The sequence below is a fragment of the Lepisosteus platostomus genome, chromosome 7 (assembly GCF_059453375.1).
Source record: "Lepisosteus platostomus isolate fLepPlt1 chromosome 7, fLepPlt1.hap1, whole genome shotgun sequence".
NCBI classification, from domain to species: Eukaryota; Metazoa; Chordata; class Actinopteri; order Semionotiformes; family Lepisosteidae; genus Lepisosteus; species Lepisosteus platostomus.
The window spans coordinates 20,334,583-20,356,080 of record NC_142617.1 but is presented as its reverse complement, the minus strand read 5'-3'; the positions used below and the strand labels follow the sequence as shown (position 1 = coordinate 20,356,080).

At 37.7% G+C, this 21,498-nt stretch overlaps 1 protein-coding gene across 1 annotated transcript in view; it reads left to right on the top strand.

Moving 5' to 3' along the window:
• LOC148658457 (nectin-3-like protein) overlaps positions 1-17,293 on the top strand; it is a 118,295-nt gene extending 101,002 nt beyond the window's left edge. Inside the window, exons 6-8 of the mRNA XM_088639666.1 lie at positions 721-859; positions 13,940-14,024; positions 15,969-17,293. Of these exons, the coding sequence (XP_088495792.1) occupies positions 721-859; positions 13,940-14,024; positions 15,969-16,130 (386 nt within the window). The 3' untranslated portion in view covers positions 16,131-17,293. The remainder of the gene's footprint in view (positions 1-720; positions 860-13,939; positions 14,025-15,968) is intronic.
• Positions 17,294-21,498: the final 4,205 nt, after the last annotated feature.

The following is a 21,498-nucleotide window of genomic DNA, read 5'->3' as shown; positions in this document are numbered from 1 at the left end:
ACTGAATTTCGACAAATCATCAAAATGAATTGGATATGATGTACACTTATCAGATATTAAGTGTTCCCATTCCTTTTTTGGACTTGCTGGCCTGGCCTTAAACAGGAGGGGAAAATTGAAGTCCCCTGGAAAAATCCTAATTAACGATTAACAGAATTACTGAGGAGTGCAGTAGGCTTCTCTGTACTGATGCAGGTAGGAAGAGCTGGTGACATTCATCAGAGAGCTAAAGTAAATGCGATGAATTAACAAACTTTAATTTGCCTACAAAGAAAGTGGAAATGGTGAGCTGCAGGTGGTTGTGATGCAAAGTGATGAATTACAGGAACTGAAACCACGTGTTGAGAAGGAGTGGGGTTTGTCATGGCCTGCTTGAAAGCAATGCAGAACAGTCTAAAACAAGATGAACTTTTGAAAAAAAAAAATTACATAAGAAGGGATCATTTCATTTGATGTATCATTGTCTCACTCACTTCAGCTTTCCTCTGAAGAACGGTGAGAGACGCACAAAACCTCTGCTGGTGCACATGGTACAAAAAATATGATGAAAAATGAAAGGAAAGAAAACATAATCAATTCACTGATAAGAAAAAGTGCTTCCCCAGTGTAAATGCAAAACAGCGGCTAAATAAACATCTGGGAGCACTTTGCTTAGAGACCCTGTCACCTCATACAGAATGTGATGATCTTTTAATTGACGCCTTTCTCTGTCTGTTCCAGATGTGCCCTCTCACCAGACATCCTCTGTGGCAGTTGCTGGCGCTGTGATTGGAGCTGTGCTTGCACTCTTCCTCATTGCTGTTTTCATCATCGTGCTGGTGACACCCAGGAAGAGAGAGCCTTCGTATCTGGACAAAGTGTGAGTAATGAAACCCTAATGAAATTAAATTGAATTACATTGCTAAACCCTGGTGCAAATGAATACCTATAGATCCCAATGAATCTATTAAAATAATGAGAGTGTGTTCATGAAACCTTTACCATCATATTAAATTAAAAGCATCTAAATCATTCTTTATCAGAAAGCAGCACAGAAAATGTTGGGCTGTGAAACAAACCTTTTAGGATACCAAATACTAAGTGTATTAAATTACTAGAAGACATTTAAGTTTTACATTTTGTAACATTAGTGGTTTTGTTTTTTCTGTTTTGAAAAACAAGTGCTAATGTGGGTGGCATGGTGGTGCCATGGTTAGCATTGCTGCTTCACAGTACTGGGGCCCTGGCTTCACTTCTGAAACTAGGGTGCTATCAGTGTGGAGTTTGTATGTTCTCCTTGTGTTTACATGGTTTTCTTCTGGGTGATCCAATTTCCTCCCAAAGACTGAAGACATACTGATAGTTTAATTGGTTTCTGGGAAAATTGGCCCCTGTTTGACAATGTGTATGTTTCTGTCTGTCTGCCCTCCGATAGACTGGGCGGCCTGTTTATAATGAAACCTGCCTTGCACCCATTGCTTGCCGAGATAGATCTATTAGTAGGAATGTGTTCTGTAATGTACTATGATCAGTCAGGAACTGTACTGGAGATATGATGAATATTGTTGGGTCCTAGTGCCTTTTTTTCCTCTATTGTGGAATTCCATACTGACCCTCAGATAGACTATTGAATACCTGCCTTGAGACAGCAAAAATAAAACACGACAGCTCCCTGTTATTGAGGTTTTTAAAACATTTCAGCCATCCCGCACAGTTGGAGATGTCTGGAGGTGCTCCAGACTGTTTCAAGGCCACAGGTTTAGTCCTTGACTGAAAGTTGCATCACTTCCCAAAACCTGTAGTCCAACTGGAACCTGGCCAGTGCCTGAGGAGTTCCAGACAGCACTTCAGCTGAGAAGAGCAGAATCATGTCTGTGCCTCAAAGATTTCATATCAGCCTTACTGTACATGTGGATAGAGCTGACACTCTGAGAATCAAGTGACCTACCAGCTTACTGAAATGACAGAACTGAAGTGAAATTACAGTGAATGATACTGCCAAGAAACAGCTGCGAGATATTGTTGAAATGTTCAGGGATCCAAAACGTTGTAGTAGGGAGAGAAGAACTGACATCACACATATTTTAATTAATAACAAACTAATTGCTTCTAATTATTTCAGTGCTGGTAACCACTACTTTATAGTTGTCAATTACAATGTAAAAAAGAAAAATGGCACTTAATATCCTATTTGGACAAATGAATCAATAAATAATTGAAAATATTTAGTCTCTAGTTTGATATAATATACTGTACATCACAATGATTATTTCGCAAAGCTATTTTCTGTAAATATTCAACTAATTAAAAAGATTGTACTGACTGCACTGTGCTTCACTTCTGTAACAATTTAAAAAAATATATATTCTCTGATGTTATTTGATGCCTTTACAAAACACTCAGATTAGACCAAATAGTATAATATTCCTGAGGTTTTTTGTTATTTATTTTAGTTAGGAATATAAAAGCGTAACCCTCCTGCTAAGTGTCATAGGAAGTTCTGATTAATAGCTCTCGTTCCTACTCTGCACACTGCTGTTGTTATTATATTTCTCTGCATCCTTTGTACAAGGATAGAGGAGAATTTTAATTTCAAAGTTCAAACAACAATTAAGGACCTAATGTTGTATATATAGAAGAAACCTATCAGAGCACAATGCTATGAAATGCATATTCTCATTTCCAGTTTTAGTTAACCATCAAGTCTACCAAGGACATTCAGTTTCCAGGTTTTTTGACAAGGGGAAGTTATCAGATATTTGCGAAACTGAATTAAAAAAACAGAATCTCTGTATCCCTGGGCCGTTCTTAAATGAATTGCTATTTTGGGTGTTTTTTTTAATGTCAGTTCCAATCCAAATTAAGATTCGTCTTTTTTACACCTCTAGAACAAGTACTGCTGGTGAGATTTGTTTAGTCACTCTGCAGTAATATGATTTGGACTTCTTTTTATTGGATTCAGCCTCAGCCTTGCTTCATAAGGGATTTGTTTTACTGTTATTGTGCTGAAGAACTCAGTGTGGTTGTCCTTTTTTCAGTTCTGTACACTGGCAGAATTTCTAATTGCAGTAATACTGCCTTGTCATGATAGATTTTATGTAGCTCTTTATACTGATTATACTTGTTGTACTTGTTTTATTTACCACTTTTTTCTTAGAGTACTAAAGAAACCATTCCCATTTTTGCTCCTTACTATAAAATAACATATATAATGTGTGTACGTTTTACACAGGAGTAATGATCAAGGGAGAAACTCAAAATGTTATTAGATCATCAGAAACAAGAATGTCTTGTTAAAACTCACCTCAGAATCACATATGAGGCTTCTAATAGAATATTTAATCAAAAGCAATATAATTACTACTACAAGAAATCTAATCATTATCAAAAGTTGCTGTTCCAAGTCAGGGTTGTGGCAATCCTGACTACCAGAAACATTGGTTGTTTGTCAGCACTGACAAGGCAGCAATCTACAATAGCACATATTGGACGGGGACAAGTTAGAGACACCAATTTACCTAATCAGCTCATCTTTGGAAAGTGGGAGAAAACTGTAGCCCCCGGATACAGTGAAAACATGCAAACTCCACACAGAAGGCCCTACATTTTGAAATTTAACACAGGGCACAAGAACTGGGAAATAGCAAAGGTAACTACAATTAATTAGTTAATTGACTTTTGCAAAAATTGGCCCTGCTGTGAGAGTGTGTGTGTTTGTGTCTGTGTGTCTGCCTTCCGATGGACTGGCATCCCATCCAAGGTGTATCTGACCTGGCCTGACCTTTTCTTGCTAGGATAGCTTCTGGCTCCCCTGTGACCCTGAATTAGGAAGAAGAGGTTAGAAATTGGGTGGATATTTGTTATAGATATATTTCCTCTGCTTCAAGGTATAGTCATTTTGACTTCCTGTTGTAGAAGCTGTCTATGGAGTAAATGCTTAAGTGGTGTATAGAGTTTCAAAAGTGTGTGCTGTGTAAAAGTTTAGAAACACAGCATGTATTTTTCAGACAATTCCGTAATACTAACCAGTTAGTTTGAGTGTATTATTATGAAAAGCTGTGAAGTTTGTATTTACCAGATAAAATCTCCTGTTGCCCTTTTGTATTCCTCATTGCATCTAGAATATCAAATGATGAAGAATATGGATGATACTGTAGGAAGGTGTGCTTGCGTGTTTCCATGTGCAAAGGTAACATGCACACTTAAATGACAAACAGGCCCCTTGTCATAAGCTTAGTGATGGCATAGCTGAGTGACAGATTGAGAGAGAGTGATCTTGGGTCATTGCTGACAGGATTGTCACAATGTGAAGGCACTACAGAGAGGGCTGGCAGCTTCATCTGGCACAATGTCAGACATGCCCCACAAATTTTGCTTTTGAGATGCATGAGTGGCAAGTAAATATTTGGGGACGGGGTAAGGAACATTGTTTTATCAAGGGTTTCTTATTTATTCCTTAAATCAATTCATCCTGTGTTAGATATTATACTAATTCATTAAAACTGTATTATATTTTTCCTTTTGGGGAGTTTTAACTGTTTAAATGTTTTAAATACTGGGACCATAATGTGTAATAAAGAAGGGTGAAGATTTAGCTTATTAATATACAGCAAAATGGGGGATTAAAAATAAAAACAGAATGCTGAAATTTGTTCTGTGTACAGAGCTGACAGACAAAATTGCACAGTTAGGTTCTCACATCCAAACAAAACTATGTAATTCTCTCAACCATGAAAAGCACATTACTGAGGCTGACACCTTCTAATTTACTAATGTAGTTAAACCATTATTAAATACGGTACCCATAGCCGGTAACACCCTACGAGTGAAATTACTGTTCAAATACTGTAAGATAATTTGCTGCTGTAGTACAAATCTATCATTTTTTCTCTGTATGTTTTCTCTGTGTATGCTGTATATAATGCAATACCAATGCATGAAGAAGAATTTTGGGTGAGCACTTCCCTGTTTGTTGTTGGTATTATTTAGGAGTTAGACTAATATTTATCCGAGCAGGGGATGCACAATACAGCTGGCCTGATCAAACGGTGAAGGCTCAATGCAGCTAAACAGGGCAGATCAGGGCAGGGAAGCTGTATAGCCAAGCAAGGGTGGAGGACTGGGATATGGCACAAAGCTGGAGCTGTGAAGGAGACAGGTGGGAAGACACTTGGTCGTGGGGTTCTCAGTCTGGTCAGACAGACGTACTGAATCTGGGACGGTCACCTTCTCTAGTAAGGTTCGTTGTGTTAAGAGCCCTTTCCTGGTGTGGAAGGAAGCTCAATGACAGAGCACTGGACCACAGGCAGACCTGGCAGTAATGAGATGAACTGGATTAACATATATGCGATGAGTGCGTGGTTGTGTCCATGGTGTGATACAATGGATGCCAAGTCAGGACAGAGAGCAGCATCTGGATGGGTCTGTGAAAGTCTTAGAGGTGTTATGACGCCCAGTGGACTCAAAACCCGCATTGTCCAACTGTCCATGGACAATGCCATGCACAATGCTCAGGGAAATGTGAAGTTAGTTTGCACTGACAGCAAGTTCCATGTGTCCATCTTCCCTATCAAGCCTTAATGGGCAGAATTTTCTCACCCGTGGAAGAGGCTCCAGACACTTCTCATCTGTCCTGTCACTATGAACACAGTGCTCTTTGATTTTCTGTATCTCACCAGAATTTATTGAATTCATATTTGCCATCTTAGATGATTAAAAAGAAAAGTGTTTAAAAATAATTGAACAACAAAAAAAAGTTAAGATGTTTGGGTGAATCTGAGAAGAAACAATATATCTGGGGGAGGCTGGTTTGAACCTTGGTGCTGCCTGTGACTTGGAGGTAAAAGCACAGCAAGTTGGCATCTTAGTTCTAATCCCACTGTGCTCATGTCACCTGTTCTGTTAAGTTAAGTTGCCATTTCTGGTTTGATTTGAATGAGGTGACTATTTGGTTAAACAGTAAAGGATTATTTAGTAATAAATTTAAGTAGCTCTTCATTCTCTTGCACATGTTGAAAACATAAGACGATTGCTGTTTAGTTTTATTTGCCGAGACTCTCTGTTGATTGACTAATGCTGTTCTGCAGATTGTTGTGTGCTTTTCATTGGGGGCCTGACTCTGGTGATAGTTGACTGTCTGAAAGTGGAAGTAAACATTGCTCATTTGCAGTGGTTTCAGCACTGATAGCTCCTGCTTCATTTAAGATGCTTTTTCATGCTGAGATGAAAATGTCCATTGTTATTCCTACACCATTCTACGTAGAATAAAATATCTATATGACCTTGGTCACCAAAGCTAAGCATGGAAGTGTCTCTAAGGAATAGTTGCATCTGTTTCTATTTGTTGCTGTGTTTATTACACTGTATAACTTTTAAAGCTTTTAAAATAGACAATGTTCCTAGCTGCATTAAACCACAGAAGCAGAGGTCAGTTTCCTATTGTTACAGTTTATCTCTGTGTTCACCTGAACTCTCCGTGTCTCTTGGCCTCATTGTTGAGATTTGTAATAGGGCAGCTAACCACAGAAACAGTTTAAAACAGGTGAAACATTTAAGAACATAAGAAAAGTTATAAATGAGAGAATACCATTCAATTCAACCTACAGTATCTAGCCTGTTTGTATCCAAGGATCTAATCCAGCCATGTTGTGTAAGAAGTCAGGATATCAGCTTCAGCAACATCGCTGGATAGCTTGTTACATATGACCACAACTCTTTGGATATAGAAATGTTCTTGGTTTTAAATATATTTCCAGTTTCCAGTTTTGTCTGAATGTGAACGTCCTTCTATCTTATTGCTGTGTAATACTTTTCAGAGCCCTTTTTTTCTCTATAGAACCTGCTATGAAAAAGAATACTGTAAAAGTTTTTTCCAGGAGGTGTTAAGACGCTGAGAAAAGGAGACAATTATCTTGGTCTACTCACGCACACAGTAAAAATCAATATCTGTGAGCAGGTGCAACAAATTGATTATATAACCTTTGGTAGAAAAGCAGTCCTATTGTAGTTACAACATGGAAAAAGCCCCTTGCTTTCATGCTTCCATGAAAAGTTTGGAAACACAAAAATACAGTTCTGCATGAGACAGAGAAGCATTGCTTTTAATTTGAGGGGAAAACTATCATGCAAATGAGCAAGACAGAACAGTCCCCTTCTTATTTTCTGCTTTCTTGTTATTAAATTCTGTCTCTAACTCTGCTACTCTCTGTTCAATGTGAATTTAATTACAACTCCCTGCAGTTTAAATCTCAGATGAGACAGTGTCTTCTAAAGGGGGTGCTGACATTCAGGGGAATTTATCTCTGCTCTGGTTGTTGAGCGTTGACTGAAAAACCTGGAAAAGTCTCACAATCAGCAAAAATTACACAGTAGATGGGTTAATATACATGCAACATCAAAGCTGTAGCCAGACCAGTCAACATGAAACAAAATGACCTTTGATAGAACTTTGAAGTCCATTACATTTTCCAGCACTGATGGACAGCTCTCTCCTGGGAGAGAGAGCAAGACCAGTCTTTTAAAGAAATAACTCCCTCTGACCTTGGTATAAAGCCAAGCCTGATATTCAGTGGCATTTGTTGACATTCAGGTAGAGACATTTGTATTCAGCTGCTGTCTGTTTCTAGTTTCTGTTATTCTCCTCCTGGTGTAAAAAGACTCTTTCTGTTGTACTGAGTAGAGCTGCCAACTGGCCCCATATCAACCAGACACTTTAAGACAGAAGAGACCTTAAATGTTACCTATAAAGTGAAACAAATTAATGTGTAAACTACACAGAAGAACTGTAAAATATTGGGGGGTTTTGCCAAGCAAAGTTCATTACTAAGCTTTACATTTATCTTGTAAAGATTATATACAGTATACTGGAGATCTGAATGTTATATGTTTTTACTATTTGTTTTATTGTTCTTATTTTGCAGTTACTCATGAAGATGGAAAAAATCCAATAAAGAAATAAATAAAGATTTTTTATATTCTGACAAGAATAAAGAAATTCTAACTTTAAAGGGATAAATACATATTTATTACACAAACACAAGAGGTTTATTACTATTTCTTACTAATATTTACAAATCTGAGAGTCCTAGAGACCTATCTACTACAAACACAAAAAACAGAACTCTCTTTCTGTTGAATTGAGACACAAGTGAAATAGAAAGAGAAGAAATATGTAAAATGAAGGAAGAATTATGTGTCCTGTTCAAGAAAAGATCTTACACAGAACTAAATCCACAATTGTCTAACCATTTTATCCAATACGGGATTGGGGGGGGTTAGGGCTAATCCCAACAAGCAACGGGTACAAGGCAGGATACACCCTGGGCAGGATTGCTTTCCATCACAGGGCATTCACAAACACAAACATGAACACTCATGCCACAGCCAGTTCTCCTTTGGGCAGAATCTAATGTGAACATGGGGAGAACATACAAACTCCATGCAGCAAGCACCCCAGGAACTGAACTCCTGGCCCCAGTTCTGCAGTGCAACAGTGCTAACTACTGCACCACCCTGCCCCCCCAGGACTAAATTGTGCTCTAAAATGGATGAAAAAAATATGGGAACCTATGTTCCTATTCAAAAACATAATAATTAATGAAATGAGAGATTTACTGTAGCCTGGTGGATAACAAAAATTAGCTACAGTATATCACCCTGCAACTCACAACTGATGACCCACTTAAGCTAAGCAGGTATGAGCCTGGTCAGTACCTGGATGTGAGACCTCCTGGGAAGGTTGCTGCTGGAAGAGGGGTTAGCTGGAGGAACCAGTAGGGGGCGCTCACCCTGCGGTCTGTGTGGATCCTAATGCCCCAGTATAATTATGGGGAAATTATACTGTAAAAATGCGCCGTCCTTCAGATGAAACCGAGGTCCTGACTCTCTGTGGTTACCCTGGTCCTGGCCAAATTTCTCATTGGCCTTTAGCAATTATGGCCTCCTAATAATCCCCATCTATTAACTGGATTCATCACTTTGTTCTCCTCCCCACTGATGGCTGATGTGTGGTGAGCATACTATGTGCTCATACTGGCTGCCGTCTCATCATCAAGGTTGATATAGCACATTGGGGGGGTGAAAGGGAGTCCCCATTACCTATAAAGTGCTTTGAGTGGAGTGTCCAGAAAAGAGCTACAATATATATATTGTATTGAAACACTGTGTGAACCCGTATTCTAACTGACAACCTACAGTAGTGATCTCAGATTTATTTTTCTTACTAAAGTAATAATATATATAATTTGTAATTTGACAGCATTTGATCACTACTGCCTCCTGGGAAAGCTAAGGTTGCTGCTGGAAGAGGTGTTAGTTGGGCCAGCAGGGGGCGCTCACCCCACAGTCTATGTGGGTCTAAATACCCCAGAATAGTGACGGGGACACTATACTGTAAAAAAGGCACCATCCTTTGGATGAGAAGTAAAACCAAGTACAGTGACTCTCAGTGGTCATTAAAAATCCCAGGGTGTTTCTTGAAAAGAGTAGGGGTATAACCCTGGCTTCCTGGCCAAATTTTCCATTGGACCTTACCAATCATGGCCTCCTAATAATCCCCATCTATGAATTGGCTTCATTACTCTGATCTCCTCCCCACTGATAGCTGGTGTGTGGTGAGTGACTAGTGCACTTTGGCTGCCGTTGCATCATGCAGGTGGATGCTGCACATTGGTAGTGGTGGAGGGGACTCCTCATTGCCTGTAAAAGTGTACACAATTGCTAGGAATTATTTAATCAGTGTTTTCACAAATATAAGACAACAAATCCCTTTCTTAAAGCCTAGAGCCTCTGGGTGTCATATTACTGGGACAGGTTCTGGTGTCTTGGGCTGTTGAAGGAGGTGCTCTTACGGCTTCTTCTTTTTATGTTCCTTTATTACAGTATGTCTTCCCTACAGATGCTCTAAGAGGGCTGACATACTGTAATAAGATGTAACAGAGAATAATCTGGTCACTATTAAATATTAGTAAAATTGTTTGGTCACCCAGATCTTTGGATCATTGTGACTGCTTCATGTGACAAAACATTTAGATTTTCCCAGACATGCAAAAATGTAAAGTTTTCTGCAGTCTCCTGGCAGCTTCCTGAATTTGGGTAACAGCCACTTGTTTTACGATTAAAACCAATATAAATATGTTATATTTATATATATATACTGTGTATGAGGGATATAAACGAGATAAAAAAAATACTATATTTGATTCATGGCATGGGAGTGGAGACTGTGTCATGTGATGCAGAGGAGAACTGTTACCAATGCCCATAACCAGTTCTTCCTCCCATTTCCTGCAGTGTAACATAAGACTTGTATTTAGGAAACTTTGCAGAGTGGACAAAGGGACAGTTACTAAGTGATGCTGTTAGTTTAAATAAACAATTGACAAAGAAAGCAATGAAACTAACTATCTACTCTGAATATGCTTTATTTACAGTTACGGTGTAACCAATATCCAATTTCTTTAATGCCAGAACTCATAATATGAGTGTAAACTAATATGGAGATCCTGAATATTGGGATCCCTGAGTTCTGTTGCACTGTTTGCTGTTTAATTGTTCGCTTGTGCGCTGTCTCACTCTGGTTTGTATTTGTGTCTCATTGAGGCTGGTACCCCAGAATGGGGCAGATGGCAAGATGTTCAGTGGAAAGAGTATGAGCAGCTCCCTGTGCCAAAGATTTCCTTGTACGTTGAGGTTCTCTACAGTGACCTGGTCATGGCTTTTTAATCTATGAGAGTTGGACCAGAGCAGTCTTCAAAGCTGTCCCTTTTTTATGCCTGCACAATAGAAATCCTCCAACCCAGCTTCTGAAAATCCTTCAGGTTTCATCCAGCAGTTAAAGATCACAAAAAGTTAAACTAACTAAGCCAGCAAGTCACATTATACTGCTGTCACCGAAAGCTTGCATGACCCAATTAAAGTCTATCATTTCTTGAAATAGTTATAATATTTTTATGTCAATATTTTTGCAATAATCCAGTACTCTGATACATATAATATTAGGTCACAAGACTACTTATGAACAGTTCCTCTATAATTATAATTTGTCTATTAGAACCCTCTTCAATAGACATATCCCTCTGGAAGTCTTGGGTACTTCAGTCATATACTGGAAGTCCGGTACTATTTTAAAATACAGGCTGAGGTAATATGTTATACTTTTATAGGTTAGATTTTTATTAAAATACACTATTTATAGATTTTGGATAGGAGTTTCTAAAACATCAGATTTTAGAACATCAAATATATCAGATCAGTATCAATCGGATTTTTAACACAATAAGGAAAGATTAAGGCAAACAGCACATTTTGTCTATCCAGCAAAGTCTTTTAACTAATTCCTTTTGCATTGAAAAACATAAAGATCAGAAAAGTTGGCTCGATGGTGTTTGAATGCCAACACTTGAGTTTTTATACACCTAAAACTGTGAAACTGCCTCCACTGTAACTTAATCACAGTAGTCTCCTTTGTTTTCCCATTTTCCAGTGAAGCATATTATTTACTGCACAGCTGAACACTAAAATGAAAGAAAATGCTGATAAAGTCTTTAGGTGGCAGCAGAGAGCTAAAGGAAGCCAATTTTACTACAGAAATGACATATAATTTTAATCTTATTTGCAGTGTTCAATCTATCTTTACTTAGCAAAACAATCAATGCTTCTAATATACTGCATTTGTAATGCTGTTCAATACAAATTTGACACCAACAAACAAATATGCAAATAAAGTTGATAACTGATTTCCAATAAATGAGTTACAGTATTAGTTTTTCTTCCAGTACTTACTGAGAGGATTAACTCAGTTAAGGAGAATTAGCTAAAGAAAGGCTTGAGACAAACATCATTTTTAGTGCAGAGACACTTACTGTACTCTTGGTTCCACTCCTGAAACAATAGACTCTCTTTCTAACCCCCAGACTTAACAGAATTTAATACCAGGATTCTACTGTGTTTGAATCAGTTTGTTCAGGTAGTTGCTGAGAGAACAAAAAGTCTCATTCATACATTATCATAGCATAGCAAGGGCACCTTTTCAAACACAAAACAATTGCACACAACAATGCCATGTATAGATGTCTTGGAGTACTCAATGAAAACCTCAGCCAGCTTTTCAGGGGAAGGCCACTCATTCATTCATTCACCTACGTACTTAAAGTGACTTCGATTTGTGTGTGCGGGTGCTTCTCTTTAATCAAAATCTCAACAAGGCTGCCCATATCTCTACCACAGGTTACACAGCTCGTAAAACATTCAATAGTTTAAAAAGTTAATGTGTCATACACTACACGGTTCCCCCTGAAGCGATAGCTACAGTATCTGCCCAAGCTGTTAATATAGTTTAGATGGATAGTTTAGGGATTTCCTACAAATATTTAACTGCAGTACATTATGTTTTTTAAACATACTGTAGCTGGTTAACAGTTAAACCCAATAACAGCGTTCAAATAGTGAATGTGCAACTGGCTCTATGATCTGGCCTCTTATACAGTATAGCATCAGCAGAAGTTGTTGGGAAATTTAGGTTGTTAAGGATTAAGCAAATGCTATTATGGAATCTAATTAAGAGAATATTACACAGTGATCCTCAAAAGTCCTATAATACAATATTGCATAAAAATACAATTAGGCAGTATACGTTTGGAGATTTCTTATGGTTTTTATACCAACCCAAAACACTGAAATTAAAAAATATTGGCATTATTATTATACTGCTTCAGTAACTGATTTTTTTTAAGTGTTTTTTCAGAGCTGGAGCAGACATTGTTACTAGTCACAACACCATAGCACCCTGACTTTATAGAGCAAGAAACATTACAAGCTATAGATTCATATGAATTCTGTGAGATGGGAAGCATCCCAATGAAATTTCACGTTTGGACAGGAAGCAATCTAACAACAGAGCACATAATATGTATTTCTGCTCATCTTTTGTATCTCACATTGGCTGCTTACAGCAGACAGAAGCTAGTTTAAGCCAGACCTCCATGCTCATGACACCAATCAGATTCCACTATAAGATGACACGTTATGTAAAGTTCTTACACTAAGTAGGTACTATAAGATCAGTCAGGCATCAACATTTTTAATTTTTTGCTTTTTGTTCTTAATTTTGCTTTTGTTTTGAAAATTCATGAGGTGTGTGAATTCTTTTAAAACCTTCAGGTTCTTATCCTACCTTCAAGAGGCCTACTGGTCGCCTACTGTAATTCAACTAGTCATTAGCTTAAGTGTACCTGACTAACAACTTTTTTCTAGTTCTTTTGATGTTGAAGATTTAGGGATCTTTAAAACCTGCACATTTGCACCCATTTCAAATATAGTGGCAGTAGATGATGCTAATGTTAACTATTTTAGCAGTGTATGATATTCAATAGACACTTTGAGGGTCAAACTCAACTCAGTCTGGGCCTGAAGCACTGATTGCCATTGGGTGAACAGATTGATTCTGCTAATGTCCCTAAAGGTTTAAGATTGAAATACAAAACTCATTGAAAAGGTTCCATTATACAAGTGATAGGATCTTTATACATCACAAACTACAGTAAATGCTAGTCTCAAGCCTGTCTAGCCATAACTGGTTTCCATCTATTCCAGAGCTTTGTGGTGTAGATGTCCTTCCTTATGTGGCTATTGAATAATGAGTTGCAATTTTAGGCCACCTAGCCCTGCCTCAAAATGTTGTTTTATTTGAAACCCAAGGAAAAATATAATATGCTACAAGTCACACTACAACAGTCATGCCCACAAGAGCATTACTAAAGCAATTCAGAAGTTCATAACTGCAGCCAGGGGAAATTAAAATACAATTGCTCTCCTCTGAAGCATCATAGTTATTTCCAGTTACTGCTGTTAGCTGGTTGTTTTATATTTAGTGACATACATAGCCTGATTAATAAATTTGGTATATCTGCAGAACACTGTTTCACAGGGCTTATCAAAACTGTCTTGTCTATCATTAACACAGAATTGATCTCCCGCCGACACACAAACCCCATCCCACATACATGGAGAGGACCGTGTCCATTCCCCTGACTGCCAGCACAGTTCCGGTAAGTGTCTTCAGTAGGGGAATAAAGAAAAACAAATAGATTGCACAAAACATCTCTGGGTTTCTAAATGGTTGTTCTGTTGTTGCTGCGTATCTTGTGTAGGCACAGTGATAGTGGCTGAAATTAAAACTCACAAAATCAGCAGATGAAACTGGGGTAAACTGCCTCCGTAAGTGAACATCTGCCCTGCTGTGGGACGACAGCAGCACTTTATAACACAGCGTTAAAGCCACAACAGAAAAGAGGTGTCTGAGCTGTTTCCCTTGCATTTAATCACCTTCACCACTTCATTTAGAGAGTGCACCAGCAGTAACACTGTGAAGAGACCCTTTAATGGGTTAGTTTCATCTGATTTCTTACTTAGTTTAGATCATTGAATTTTTACAGACTGCAGCATCTGCAATTGCTTCTTTCTTTAAAATTAGAAATGTTAGAAATGTGTTAGAAATGTCAGGATGATGTTACTTTACTGTTTATACATAGCTAGTCCACTTTCTTCACTTAATTATGAATTATCAGAGCAGGTTATCACATCACTGAATAGACTGCTTATCACTCCACAAATACTCATCCCTAAAAAAACAAAACGTGCTAAATAAGTCCAAGAATTGTTCATGACATGCTTGAAAATACCTATAAATAATTTCAGCATAATTAATGCCATTACTGTCTTTGGCCAATGCTTTTGCATTTGCAAGCATGAATTTTCACTTGCAAATCAAGCCTCCGAACTGCTTACAGATTATTGCTCATTACATCAAAAATAAGCATTAAGCAAAACAGTTATTAACAATAAAAAGAAATTACTTCAGAAGCAAATGGGAGAGTATCTTAGCAATACAGCTGAACTTGATCATTGCATGTATGGACTTCTGGAGCTTCAGAATTGTATTGCTGTCTTACAAAGCAATTTGAGAAAAACACCATTCTAGTCACCCAATACATTTCATCATCCACAAGGGGAACTGACATTAATTAATTTTAAATTAATTTTCAGGCTAATCAGACAATCCCTTCATGTGTATGAAGTCAACTTCTCTTCCCTAGCCTCTGCCTACTTTCCTGGCTCTATTTTATCAGCGACAATGACAGCACACAACTCACTTCCTCTGGAATTGCCTGTGGTCAAGGGAGCTCAGCTACCCAGTGTGGCTGACCAGGCTGAAGAAAATCAAAGAGCTACTGTAGGCCACAGGCCAGTGATGCAGTGTTTGAAGGAGTTCTCCTTAAGAATTATCATGTTCACATGCTGAAGATCCCAAAGGAACAGTTTTACTTGCATATTTTGAATGCAACTTAGAACATAGTATTTTTTAATACTTATGCCTCACATTCCACATTATTGCAATTTCACAGTTTTCTATAATATTTGAACTTTCCTTTGGTAGACATTGAAAGGAGGCTTCAGGAAATTTTATACAGAGCCTTTTCTGCTGTCCTGATGCTGGTGACCTTGTCCAGGCCAGAGGCTCAGAAAGACAAATCCAGCTCAGGTGGTGTTCAGAGGGACTTTTGAAGACATTGGTTAGAAATCAGACCATCATTGAACTTTCACTTTCTAGTCACCCATTGAGAAGAAAGATAGAACAGGACAGTGATAAGATTTAATTATGAACACCCACAAATGCAAGTCAAGAATGTTTTTCAAATGCTATCAAAATGTTAAGAATGGCCACATCACTCAAAATTACAATGGATTGCAGGCACGCTCCTCCAGTTAAGTCTCTAACTGCAGGTATTTGCTTTATGTATCAGTTTGCTGGAATCTTTTAAAAGTAACTAAAATGTTTTTCCAAATATTGTGTATACAATATTACAGCTTCCACTGGGCCTAACAGTATAAAGCAGAGGTGATCTAGAACAGAGAATTTCCCAGAAAGAGGTTATTCATTAATACAAGGTTAGGATGCACATTTGCTGTTTATGCTTTTCTTTACATTTCAGTCCAGGGTAATGGACAGACATTGTACAGTTCAAGATACAATGATACCAGACTTCCATGAGCATAGAAGTCCAAAACTTGAGCAACTCTCATACCACGAGTGGATCTGTCACAACAGTGGCTCCGAAAGAGTATACATCAATCACCGGGAGCATTATGTGTGAAGACCAAGGAAGATGTTCCTACAGTGGACATTCAGCAGAGAGAATCAGATGGGAAAGAACAGGAAAATGCCATTATTTGACCTGTGACTTTGACAGTGAAGGCTCAGTACAGGGTACAGGTGTTAGCCTAGATGAGTTTCAGTATTAGATGTTAAGTTCTAGAGTGTACTGTAAAACGTAACTCTTTTATTTTTGTAATGACACAATAAGAACTGCCAATTCAACTGAAGCTTTGTACATATTTTATATTTTTTCATTTTAGTTTTTTTCTTTAGTCATGTAAATATGTTTTAGACTTTAAAAACCTTTATATTGTTTAGGAAGCTTAGAACACAGAATATTTTACCATGTTTTTTACTGTGGACAAAGTAGATTATAATGTTTCAGACAGAATTCTGCAACCAAAGCAACAATTCAATAAAAAATGGAGGTTGACAACAAACCTTGATCTGTCTTTGAAAGCTTAATGTGAATCCAGAGGGTCTGGCTTGTCAGCTTGTTGTTGTTCACTAGGATCTCTTCAAGATGAAAAATAAGAAATCAGTTTGTTCCACAGTGAAGGTGTTTGTGCAGTGCCTTATAGCTTGACTCCAGAATAGCTCATAACTGCAAAACCAAGGAGCTCTGTCATAATAAAATGAATGACCTTTGCATAACTGTAGCAAAACACTAAGCACGAGCACATCCATACCGGGCATCTGGGCCCTTTGCAGAATTTAGAGTCTGGAGCAGAGAGTCATACAGAAGGTCACTGTTTGTACCATGAAACATGAAAATGTTGAGGGGGGAATTATGTTTTGAAATGGCAGGGTCCAGTATCATCATTGGAAGATACTACATCCATTTTAATAACAATACACATATTAGATTTTTAAATAAAATAATAACAGTATTCAAGGAGCCAGTATCTTGGTGAATATGTATCCCTAGTTTTACTGTCTTCTTTTGGGACAGGTTTTATTTGACAGGTAATGGAGGTACAGCTTTGAATTCAGGTGTGTGTGGCTCCCTTTCTTAGTTACGCCTTCATTCATGTTATATAATTTTATGGACTTGGTGTACTTTTTGGGTGTCAGTGGAATGTAGTGTAGCTTGTTGAATGACATTGACTCTGTTTAGCCAAAGGTCTGAAGAACACTGAAACGCAGAATGGGAACTGCAGGATAAAGTATTGCTATTGTATGTGATTTTCTTCATCTGTTTTTGTAAATGAGCTTTGGAATCCAGGGAACATAATTTCTGAACAGTTAATGATGTCTGCTGATAACTGTGTGGCAATTTCATAGAATTATAGCTGAATTAAATGTGGCATAAGGAAATGGTAATAAAACTAAATCAGTCAGTCAATTGTCATTATTATCAAGTGTAAACATGGTTATGACTAGATACTTAAAGAGTGATTGAAATGGCTTCTTGGTACACACACATGCAGAATAGATTTACTGAATTTTCAGTACAGGAAAATTAAGCAACTCATATTTCCTTCAAACGAAACCTCTGAGAAACTTTTGTCAGTTCACTGTAGGTGGTACAATATACAGATATCACTCTATTCATAAAATTCTCTTTTAAACGATGCCAGGAAGTCTTTTCTCTATTCAGACTTACCTCTGGCTTTCTGGTATAGAGGATTAGGCCCTCTTGTTTGCCATGTGTGATTGTACAGTAGCATCAATCTAAGACTTAAACTCCTGCTTCTTTGGAATTTAGTTTTTTTTCTTGTAACCTGCCTTAAGATCAATCTTTATTACAAATGCTGCATAAACAAAAAAGTATTATAAACTACGAAACTGCATAAAATATGTAAAACATAAAATATATTGTGTTGTTTTATATATGTCGTACATGAAAAGTTACATGTAAGACAAGGCTATTCAAGTGTTTTAGAAAGCTGATGGCAACGGTTTATTTAAAAAGAGAACCTCGTATTTTCACATCTTTTCTAACAAAAGAATTGGTATGTTGTTGATTGTTTCTTAATTTGAAATGGGTCCATTGAGTTTTATTTCTTCCAAATAGAAATTGCCAAAGCTTAAAAAGCTTTGTTGAGCCATCTGTTGTTTTCACACTTTGAGATTAAAGCTGCTCACAAGCATAGTTAATTTCACTTGATGGAATGATCTAGTCCTCATCATTACTATCATATTATTCACTTAACAAATAGTCTTATCCAGGATGACTTACACAGGATACACATTCTGCGAGGCACTTAAAACACAGTGTCATCTGCTTATGTGATCATGCAGTAAATCATATGATTTTTGTTGTCAATCTGAATGTAAAACGTTTTTTTCAGTTCTGTAACTGCCTTGATGGACATAAAGCACAGCAGTTCACAAATTGCATAGATTGCCATTGTTTGGGAACATCATGATTCATATGTCGACACTGTAATAACAATACTCTAGGGACAAGGCCTATTATTTCACTTAAAATTAATTATTTAAGATTTCTAACAATCGTTGTGTGCCTTGACCAAGCAGTTGGTGCCTTTCTCTAAATGCAGATGGACTCCAACAAGTCTCAAGGTTTCTTCCCAAAACCGTAGATCAATTGTCACTATCCATCACCCAAGGGAAGTTCCACACCAGTTCCCCAACTGGGGATCTGTAGTGTGTGTACTAGATGTACTGTATGCCTGATAGCATCTCAGCCAATCACCAACTAGTGATGTCATACAGTACCTTAAAAGCAAGAACACAACACATTTTCACCAGTTAATTCGCTGACTTGAAAACTCTCTCAATGTAAACTGGCAAACTGACCTTTACAACCACATGACTGCTAGCAGTCCAAGACAGGTCTTAAACATTTCTCCAAGAAGCCTGTCAGAGAGAGGAAGTCAGTAAAGTATAGAATTCCAAGATATGTTTCCTGAAACAGAAGAAATCCTGTGTTTGTGAACCCACTGTTATTTTTGCCTGATCAACAAACTTAGAAAGCTGGTCTCTTTGTTGACATCCAGAATATTTGTGCATATTCTGATTAAAATTATAGTTGTAAAAAACGGAGTTCCCTTGTCTACTTTGTGGCTGGACCCCAAGAAGAAAAACTGTTCACAGACTGAAAGACTGAAGTCTGCATGACACTACTGCAGCAGGGCTGCCTGAACTACGGCACAAGGCAAGAAAAGCTTTCTCTCTCCTCTGTCTCCACCAGGACCCTCCCAGCACAGAGACACTGCCACAGATAAATCCAGCCCAGCTCCATCTGTCAGGGCAAAGTTTAAATTCATCAAGGATGTTTGGATAATGGATCTTTGAGTATAAAACTTCATTATTTGCAGCTTAATTCTCTAGAGGCCACCATTCATATCAACAGATCATTTAATAGATATACAGTACTCTATTAGGTTTGTTGCTTGTTATGCATGTTTTGGTTATATCAATAAATTGTATATTGATTATTTAGAATCCATGTGTAATATTATACATTAATATGTTTGATTGGCTCCTAAAAGTCATTGAGTACTCTCTTAATTTACTGTTAAAATGTATGATTATTAGAGCAAATTAAAACCCCCATCTCCTATAATAGAGTACCATCCATCCATTTTTCATCCATCTTCTAACTGCTATTTCCAATTCAGGGTTGCAGGGTTGCTGGTGCCTATCCCGGCAAGAAACAGCTGCAAGGCAGAATATACCCTGGAACGAACACACAGACACAAGTAGATTTACAGGGAAAACTGTTCATTCCCGTCTCCTTAGTTGAGTAAACAAACTTTTGAGGTTAAGCTATTGATACCTACTAAATTTTGAAGGAACCTAAACAATTGGATCATTTCTTACTGAAACAGATTTTAAGAAATAGCCATTTTAACTACACTAAGCAACAAAGCCAATGTAAAAGTTTGCAAAAACATCCCCCATGGAAACAGGGTTCAGACACCTAAATTTATCTGCAATTTAAATCTAATAAATATATTTTAGATTAAACTGCTGCTTTCCAATCATGGGCCTGAAATCCTCCTCTGTCTTGTTGCTTTATTCCAGCCAAGTCTTAATTACTGCAGCAAACTGAACACCTTAATTGATCTATTTGCTTGATTATGCTTTTCTTAGGTTTTCAGCTTTCGGGAAATTGCATAAGACTGGAAATTACCATCATGCAGGTGTCTGGAAACTACACAGCTGGACCTATGCAAAACTAAGAATGATTATTCTAGGAGTGTTTGATACAGTGTATCTCCCAGTACATCATTAATTGTTAACCTATTAAGAGACGTTTAGTCTGCTACAGGGAAGAAATAATTCATTATAAAACATTACAAAACAGACTAAACTACTCCTTTCCAGTCCTGGGCCAGAAAGCCTCCTCTGTCTTGTTGTTTTGTTCTAGCCAAGTCTTAATTACTACAGCATACTGAATCCCTTAATTGATCTATTTGCTTGATTATGCCTTTCTTAGGTTTTCAGCTCTCACGAATTTGCATGAGAATGGAAATTCCCTACAAGCTGTCTGTTGTAGTAGGTATCAATGAACAGGTGTCTGGAAACTACGGAGCAGGACCTGTGCAAATCTAAAACTAAAAACGCTTATTCTAAGAGTTTAAGAGTCATTTAGGCTGCTACAAGGAAGCATGAATTTGTTTAAAAAATTGAGCAAGTTCTTTAAAGTATTTTGGCATGTGTACACCTAAAGCAAGGTATTACCAAAACAAGGATTAAACACAGAAAACCCTTTAAAAGAGCTGAATAAGTAACACTTCAGCTTGTCTTTGTGATTAAGTATTCAGCTGCAACATAAAACAGAAGACATGGGATCCAACTGAAACTTCAACCTAAATGTAAGGTTTTAATAGTTAATGGCAAGCTTCCATGTGGTAGAAAGGAGAAACACCGCTGGCAGGGACTGAGCCTGGAATTGGGGTTGAGCTAAAGGATTAAAGTTTTTAATTACTGGAGTCGAGAGAGGACTTAGGACTGGGCTCTAGAGGTTAGTTTTATTTTACATTTCAATGCAAATTTCACCATTGAGACCATATCCATGGTGACAGAAGCTCACCAGAAGTTGGAAGCTTCCAAAACTAGCAATTTTAAATGAAAGGAGTAAAGCTCTTGTTTACCACATGACACATGATGAAGCATCTCTTAAAGAGAACAAAGAGAGCACAAAGGAATGTGAAACTCAATTACAATTCTGTCCTAGTCTTTAGTTAACTTGAGTTTGAAGAGTCACTTTGCCAGCCCAGTGACTCTGAGACATCAGAGGGAACAGGGTAAATCTGGGGTGGCAGAGCTAAACATTAGATCACAACTCTGAACTCCAAACTACAGAGTCACACAGGGCTTGGGGACACTTCTGTACCCATGGACAAGGTATCTGAGTACCTAGGTATCTAGAAATATGTGTAAACTGCAGTATC